Here is a 9,491-nt window from a genome sequence, read left to right on the forward strand (position 1 = left end):
ATTTTGTCCAATGTTTTCTTTATTTTGCCACTTGTCGGATTCTGATCGGTCAAAATCCAAATATGAAATTGAATGAAAATGGTTATTCTGCGGTGAACGGATACGTGTATCGGTGGATGTAAGTAGGATAGTAAATGAATGTTGAATCAGATTTGAAGAATGTACAGTGTAACATGTTAATGTGAGATCTATATATTCCTCGGGTATTACCTACCCGTTAAAATATTTTTACCATTAACAGTTTGTACAAAAGAATTTTTAATATAATCTTTATGAAAATATACTTACATATATATTCTCTTCAGATGTAATCATGGATTTAATGAGTTAATATGATATTAAACTCATTTGGTTTTCGGTTGAAACTATAATGAATAATCTCTAAAACTTTAGAGATTACATAATCGCCATGTCGAACGAAGATAAATGAGGTAGAACGATACGTAGAACGAAGATCATACTCGAAGTACAGATGGTGATATTGAGGCGTGTGATGTTGAGGCTTATGTTATTGGTGGTACTGGTGTTGCCGGTGCTGTTATTGTAGCTGGTAGGTTTTGCACCATGTTTTCCAAGTTGATTACTCGAGAGCGAAGATCGTTGACTTCTTCGATTACTCCGGGATGATTGTCGGTAGGAACGAGCGAATGAATAAGGTTTAGAATCTGAGTTATGATATAGTCGTGGTGAAATACTCTGAGAGAGGAAATGGTGTTTCAAACAGTTTCGCCGGTAAGTGCTTCAGGTTCTTCACCGAGGGGTGAATTCGATTGGTGGAAAGGATCGCCTTCTTCGTGTCTCCATTGATTAAGTCGATTACGAACTCATCAGATGAATTGGGGATGGCTGATTGGTTGATTCATTCTGGTGACGCTGCTTCCGGAGCTTAGGTGAACATCCATGTCGGAATAGCTGTCGGATTCCGAAGAACTTGAACTAGTGGCGAGTTCCATTTCGTACGATTGAATAAAAAAAATTTCGATATGAAATGATTTTAGGCTATCGGATGGTATTCTAATTACATAGAGTATCTATATATATAGAACAAAAGATTTCGTAGATTACGGATGAATTTACGGAATATACTAGGCATAGTTTACAGTAACAAATACGCTAGGATATGAATTAGCAGATACGCTAAGATATGAATTTTATCTATACACTATTCATGTAATCAATGCAGCAAGATGTGTCTAGACTAAGAATGATAAGCAGGTAATTTTCGACATGAAATGATAAGCAAAACTTTTGACATGCAGACACGGTCGAAGTCCAGACTCACTAATGCATCTAAACAACTATCAGTTAGACACACTAATGCAAGACCTGGTTCGCTAAGACCACCGCTCTGATACCAACTGAAATGCCCCGTTCATATCGATAATAAACGATTCATAATAGTTGATAACATCGCGAGTTACTTGACCTCTATATGATACATTTTACAAACATTGCATTCGTTTTTAAAAGACAAACTTCTATTTCATCGAAAGTTGACGGCATGCATACCATTTCATAATATATCCAACTATAATTGACTTAATAATAATCTTAATGAACTCGACGACTCGAATGCAACGTCATTTGAAATATGTCATGAATGAATCCAAGTAATATCTCTAATATGAGCAAATGCACAGCGGAAGATTTCTTTCATACCTGAGAATAAACATGCTTTCAAGTATCAACCAAAAGGTTGGTGAGTTCGTCAGTTTATCATAAATATTCATTTCCATCATTTTTAATAGACCACAAGATTTTCATTTTCATTTCTCATAAAAATACGTCTCATGCATAGAGACAAAAATAATCATTCATATGGATTGAACACCTGATATTCGACATTTACAAGATGCATATAAGAATATCCACATCATTCCGGGACATCCATCGGACATGATATAAAAATTCGAAGTACTAAAGCATCCGCAACAACGGATGGGGTTTGTTAGGCCCAATAGATCTATCTTTAGGATTCGCGTCAATTAGGGGTGCACTAATTCTCAAAATAAGTGATGTTCCCTAATTCTTAGATTACCAGGCTAAAAGGAGCATATTCGGCTTCGATCCATTCAACCATATAATGTAGTTTCGATTACTTGTGTCTATTTCGTAAAACATTTAAAATGCGCATGTATTATCAGTCCCAAAAATATATATTGCAAAAGCATTTAAAAAGGGAGCAAATGAAACTCACAATACCGTATTTTGTAGTAAAAATACATATGACGATATTGAACAACTGAACAATGCAGGGTTGGCCTCGGATTCATGAACCTATATCATTTATATATTTATTAATACACATAATCGTAATCGAACAAATTTATTTTTTATATCTTAATTTATATATAATATATTTAATCTGTGTATATATTCAAAATGATTAATATCTATATAGTTATATTAATATATATTTGGTTAGTATTATATTAAAATACTTAATTTGTTATATATGAATATTTATATACAAAATGTTAATATGATTAATAAATACTTATATGTAATATTACTAAAAGTATATTTTATATACAAAATGTTTATTTGGTAACATAATATCAATAATAGTAATAAAAGTTGTTTTTGATTATAATGATAATATACTACTAATAATAATAATTATAAAAATAATGATTTTATAAATAATAATAATAATAATAATAATAATAATAATAATAATAATAATAATAATAATAATAATAATAATAATAATACTTACTTATGACTACAGATTCTATAACTTAAATTCATAATCGTATTCATAATTGTACATGTATTCATTTAATTATAACCATTTTTCATAATTTTTTATCATATCGCTTTTATTATAAATTTCGTAACACGAATGTTGTTAACATGTTCATAATCATACTAATGATGATGATCATAATAATACAATAATAACACTACTAATAATAATAATGTTAGTCATGATAATACTAATAATTTTTAATTGATAATACTAGTAGTATTAATGATAATGATAATAATATAACTTATATTAATGTTAATAATAAATTTCATGGCATTAGTATTAGTAATAATAATAAGTGTTCTAAAATAATAATAATAATAATAATAATAATAATAATAATAATAATAATAATAATAATAATAATAATAATAATAATAATAATAATAATAATAATAATAATAATAATAATAATAATAATAATAATAAGAGTATACCCTTTCCAAGCCTTTTATGAAAAGAATGACCCAAAGGGGACTCGAACCCATGACCTCTCGAATAAGCGAATAAGCGCAGATGCCACTAACCACTACTCCACTATTTCCTTTCTGTTTTAATTCACGAATTTTATCCTTATAACCTATATGTCCGTCAGTCTTGGCCGAACAGAAAAAAATAAGTTTCGGCCCACTTGAGCACCGAAACATAACAGCTTATTAGTGACCTGATCCAAGAACCTTTTAATGGGTTGGGTGGAGTAATAGTCCAACGGTAGAAAGAAAAAAATAATAATAATAATGAGCAGCCGTTCAAAAAATCAAGTGGGGTTTTATTTGCTTTTTGGAACTTCGACAGAAACAAAAGGATGAGTTGGGAGTGTCGGCCATAATGCAATCCCCATTAATTGTAACCACTAATCATCATATTGTCACCGTTACTCATTATCATTCAAGTTCATCAACAACTTATCATCTTTTCGATTTTATAATAAAAGAATCAGGAATAATTGCGTATATGGTGATGGTTTGTGAAGGTTCACGGTTTAAAGGGGAAGGAAAACAGAATAACGAGCAGGTTGAATGATATGGTGGTGGTGGCGTTTGTAAACCGAAAACAAAAGTAACGGTTAACTGGTAACGGTTCAAGGTAGACCACAACGGCAGTAGCAAGAATAAGTATATGGTGTTGGTCGATTAAAACAAAAAAATAATACCATAGCATAGCAATTGCAGCGATGGTTAATGGCGGATTACGTTTGATAAAAGAAGAGAGAGAGACGTTAGAGAGAGAAAAGAAGAGATGGAAGTTTTCTTGGTTTTTATGGTGGCGGTTTAAAGAGGGTTTAATGGTGGTGGGTGAAGGATGGTGAACAACGGTTTCAGTGATGATGATACGGTTTGATCGAGCATGTGATACAAGCATGATGGTGGTGATTTGTGGAAAGTGATGATGAACAGTGGTGGCTTTATGGTGACCTGCAAAAGAAAAGAAGAAAAGAAAAAAAATCGAGCAACAATAGTTGTTATGGGTGTTTGGTTATCGGACTAAACATTATGATTTTTATTCTGTTGTAGACCGAATATAGTGTTAATAATAATGATGGTACTCGATGGTTGTCAATGGTGTTCATGACAAAGACAAAGGGTTCTTAGTGGTGGTTTATGATAGTACAAGATCAGAATAATAGCATGTAATGGTTAGTAGGTCTTGGTGGTAATTAGTGTGATGTTTGAGTTGCAAAAACAGAAAACATGAAGCGGAAAGGAAAGAAGACGAGTAACAAGTTTGTAAGATGATGGCAGTAAACAAACTTGAGTTTGAGGTTCTTGATTATAGTAACAAGCTTGATAGTTTAATGATAGTTTAATTGCTAACTCATTAGTTGTATCGAATATACCACGATTGTAGCTATTAATTTTCTCAATCAGAAAAAATAGGAATAAAAATAAGAATTAAGAACGAAATACAATTTCTAATTATTTTTGTTATGTTTATGTAATTGATTGAAGTGTGTATCCAGTTTAAGGGACATAAACAAATTAGTATACAGATCGATAGCTACTTGTAACAAAATGGAGATAGGGGACAATTTCATGAGCAGGAATGAAGAAAAGAATTGATCATCGATTGTGATAGATAATTAATTTTATTTAATTGATTTATATATAATTTTAGTAACAAATAAACATAAATAGATTAATTAATAATACTACTATAATATAATAATAATAATAATAATAATAATAATAATAATAATAATAATAATACTGTTAATATTAATAATAATTATTATCATAATAATAATAATATTAATAACAATGATAATAATAATTATTAATAATAATGTTAATAGTAATATTATTAATGATGATATTATATTATTTTATAATAAAAATAATAATGATAATCTATATTAATAATAATTATTTTAAATAATAATATCTAATAATAACCCTAGTAATAATATGTTATATGTTTTAATTTCTATATTTATATATTATATATTATATTAATACTAATAATACAGATATTGATATCAATGGAAGTAATAATATTAATATTAATATATCAATTATATTTAAACTTGTAATTATCATTTATGATTTATGTAATATTATATTATGTGCTGACTTTTACTGAATAGATAATATTTATATATTTTATATATATTTTACAGCAACATATATATATTTATATATATTAACAGTAACTTAATTATTCTAATTGTTATTTTTTGCATTTTAAGTTTCAATTAATTAAAGTATACTTTATTAATTCAAAATATTATACTTTATTAATTCAAAATATTATATATACTTATATTTATTTTTATATCTACATATGTATTTACATATTTATTTACAAATAGTTGTTAGTGACTCATCGGCATTGTTGTAAATCTCCTTATTTCTCCCCGAGATCACTCCGAGATCTCATTTTAGGAAGGCTGCCGAGACGAGATGTCCATCTCTCGAGATTTCTTAGTCAACAAGGTCAAACTTGGTCAAAGCCACAGTTTATCGGATTTTCTCGGTCATTTCTTGGATTTTCTAATAAAATCTAGTAATTCTCGGGTTTTCTCACTCATTTTATGGATTTTTTTTGTAAACTCTCGTCAAATTATATATAAATATACAAATATTTATAGATATATTTATATTTGTATTAAAAAACTGAAAAGTCAACGTAAGTCAACGTCCGAGATCTCCCCGAGAAATTTCCGAGATACCGAGATCTCCCCAAAAATGTCCTAACGAGATCTCCCCGAGATCCGAGTTCTCCAACCTTGCTCGTCGGGAATAGTTACAGGTAATTGAATATATGAACATAGTTCCAAGATTTTCGAGACTCATCATTACAGACTTTGCTTATCGTGTCGAAATCATATAGAGATTAAGTTTAAATTTGGTCGGAAATTTCCGGGTCTTCACAAATACCTGTATTTCAGCGGGCAACACCGCCTCAGTGCCGTATACTAAGCTATAGGGCGTTTCTCCGTTACCCCTTTTTTGGTGTGGTTCGGTGAGCCATAGAACTAGGGGGAGTTCTTCTATCCATCCTTGGTGGCATTTCCCTAACCGTTTCTCGAGGCCTTTCAAGATATCTCTATTGGTCACCTCAACCTGTCCGTTCCCTTGTGGGTGGTAAACGGAGGTAAAGGTTTTCTTTATCTGTAACCTTTCACAAAACCCCGGGAAGATGACTTTGGCGAATTGTTTCCCATTATCAGAAACGATCTCTTGGGGTATTCCAAGCCGACATATGATATGCTCCCAAACAAACTTCTCTATATGTTTCCCGGTCGTGATGCTCAGTGGTTTTGCTTCTATCCACTTTGTGAAGTAGTCTATGGCGACTACCAACCATTTATAGCCTCCTGGTGGTTCGGTAAGTGGACCTACTATATCTATACCCCATTTCGAGAAAGGCCATACCGAAAGGACCGATATTAACTCTTGCTTCTACTGCTTTTGAACTATAGCATGGATCTGACATGGCTCACAGGTTCGTAAAAGTGTGACCATATCTTCGTGCATTGTTGGCCAATAGTACCTCATCCTTAGTATTTTTACCACGATTGACCTTGGTCCAGAATGAAGCCCACATGTACCTTCATGCATTTCTCTAATGATAATCAAGGCTTGATTCGGTCCGACACATCGGAGCCACGGAGTGAGGAAGGATTTTCGATACAGGGCTCCGTTCATTATTTTGTACGACGGTGCTTTGATCCGAACCTTTCGCACCTCCTTCTTATCATCGGGTAGAATTCCAAGCTCCAAGTATTCCTTCAGAGGCTTCATCCAAGTGTTTTCTTCCCCTGTGATCAATTCATGCACTTCTTATACCTCGATGGACCTTTTTCTAAGACCTCAACCAATACTTCTTTTGCCAAGTGAGCGAAGGTGATGGAGGCTAATTTACTCAAAGCATCTGCTTTCTTGTTTTAACTTCTTCTCACATGTTCGATGGTGAAGATTTTGAAGCTTTCTATTAATTCTCCGACCTTTGACAAGTAGAGTTGTATGGTGGGTTGTCTTGCTTCGAAAAAACCTAGAACCTGGTTGGCTACGAGTTGGGAATCCACGAAAGCTTGTAGATGCTCGATTTTCATCTCTTTAGCTATCCTAAGTCCGGCGAGTAGAGCTTCATATTCTGCTTCGTGGTTAGTTGTGTTGAATTCGAAGCAAAGTGCATATATGAACTCTTGTCCTTCAGGGTTAATTAACATTAGCCCCGCCCCTGAACCATCAGAGCTAGAAGCTCCGTCAGCGAACAACTTCCATTCCTCCATTTTGGCAGACGGACTGATAATTTGTACGAAGGTGGAGTCACTTTCTTCGTTTGTCCCCGATGTTTCTGCCATGAAGTCTGCTAGCACTTGAGCCTTGATCGAGTGACGAGCTTGGAAACAGATGTCATGTTCTCCTAGTTTGATGGCCCATTTAACCATTCAACCCGAATTTTCTGGCTTCATAAGTACATGTCTAAACTGCTTATTAGTTAACACAATGATTGGATGAGCCTGAAAGTACCTTCGTAGTTTCCTGGCAGTATGAACTAAGGAGAGTGTGAGCTTTTCGAGCTCTGGGTAGTTAACTTCTGCACCTTGGAGAACCCGACTAACGAAGTAAATGAGGACCTGTACCTTTTCTTGTTCTGCCACAAGTACCGCGCTGATGCATTCTTTGGAGGTTGCTAGGTAGAGATATAGTGTTTCCCCTAGCTTTGGGGATGTGAGGGTTAGTAGATTAGCTACATGTGCTTTCATATCTACGAAGGCTTGCTCTGCTTCTTCTGTCCATACTATCTTTTTCGCCCCCAAACATCCTTTTAGAACTTTAAGGAAAGGTAACTATTTCTCGGCACCCCTGGAGAGGAAACGGCTTAGTGACGCCAGTTTCCCATTTAAGCTCTGCATTTCTTTGACCGTGGTTGGAGTTTTGAGTGGTTGTAGCTTATCCACTTTCTTCAGATTTGCTAAGATTCCTTTCTTTGTGATGTAATACCCCAAGAACCTTCCTTCTTCTACCCCGGAGGAACACTTTTTTGGATTCAGCTTCATGTCGACTGTCCTAAAGGTGTCGAAGGTTTCTTGAATGTCTTTCAATAAAGTGCTTTCCTCGACACTTTTTATTACCATATCATCGACATAAGCTTCCAGGTTTCTTCCGAGCTGCTTACGGAAGACCTTATCTACAAGCCTTTGGTATGTAGCTCTGACATTTTTAATCCGAAGGGCATTTTTTTGTAGCAATAGATCCCATTGCTCGTGAAGAATGATGTCTTTTCTTCGTCCTCTTCGGCCATTTGAATCTGATGGTAACCTTTGTAAGCATCAAGAAAACACTTATATTTATATCCGGTTAAGGATTCCACCTTCCAATCAATTTCTGGCAGAGGGTAGCAATCCTTCGGGCAACCTTTGTTGATGTTCGTAAAATCAACACACATTCTCCAACCTCCGTCCTACTTCTTTACCATGACAGGATTTGCAACCCAGGTAGGGTATATTGCTTCTCGGATTATATCATCTTGGAGTAATTCCTCTACTTCTTTACAAGCAGACTCATCCCTTTCATTAGCAAGGTTTCTTTTCTTTTGATGTATCGGCTCTAGGTGCTTGTATTCGTCAAGCTTATGCTCTGTAGAGAACATTGTCCCTTCGATATTGAGTGTTCGAGGGATGCCAGTCATATCTCGTATTCCTAAGAGAAGATATCAATATTGGCCTATAGCAACTTACGAAGCCTCTTCTTTGTTTCCGAAGGTAGGGAACCTCCGATGGTTACTTGTTGCTCGGGGAACAGAGGGTTGATGGAGATTTTCTCCTCCTCTGGATCCTTCTCTCTAGTCTCAAGGACGCATTCCCCTGGTCTTTCCTCCGTTTCCCTGATGGCCATGATTACCTTCTCCCGATCATAAGTTGAAGCTAGGGTGCCGATACCTTCGGGTATGTAGAATTTTACCAGTTGGTGCACAGTGGATACAATTATCCCCATCTTCATCATAGCCACTCTTCCTAACAAAATGTTATGTTGCGAGGTGGATCAGACTACTACGAAGTCAAGCGTCTATGTCCTGGATAACGGTGGTTCTCAGATGGTGAAATCAAGATCTATCTCTCCGCAAGGCCAACATCTTTCTCCAGAGAATCCGACCAGGGTACTCTTGGAGGACTTAGGCGAGCTTTGATAGAATGGATGAGTTGGTAGAAACAATGTTCGTACATGATGTCACACGTGCTCCCGCTATCTAAGTAAACTCGGTGCACGTTTCTCTCGAAGATTCGGCCATT

The 9,491-nt window shown here is 34.5% G+C and overlaps 1 protein-coding gene across 1 annotated transcript; it reads right to left on the reverse strand.

Moving 5' to 3' along the window:
• Positions 1 to 4,023: 4,023 nt before the first annotated feature.
• Positions 4,024 to 7,646, reverse strand: LOC139868245 (uncharacterized). The gene is made up of 4 exons (XM_071856573.1): positions 7,247 to 7,646; positions 6,804 to 7,013; positions 6,130 to 6,599; positions 4,024 to 4,167 (listed from the first exon to the last, which is right to left on the reverse strand). Exons 1-4 carry the CDS (start codon positions 7,644 to 7,646, stop codon positions 4,024 to 4,026), a joined length of 1,224 nt encoding a protein of 407 aa, XP_071712674.1.
• Between the last annotated feature and the right edge of the window lie 1,845 nt (positions 7,647 to 9,491).

The sequence above is a fragment of the Rutidosis leptorrhynchoides genome, chromosome 9 (assembly GCF_046630445.1).
Source record: "Rutidosis leptorrhynchoides isolate AG116_Rl617_1_P2 chromosome 9, CSIRO_AGI_Rlap_v1, whole genome shotgun sequence".
NCBI lineage: Eukaryota > Viridiplantae > Streptophyta > Magnoliopsida > Asterales > Asteraceae > Rutidosis > Rutidosis leptorrhynchoides.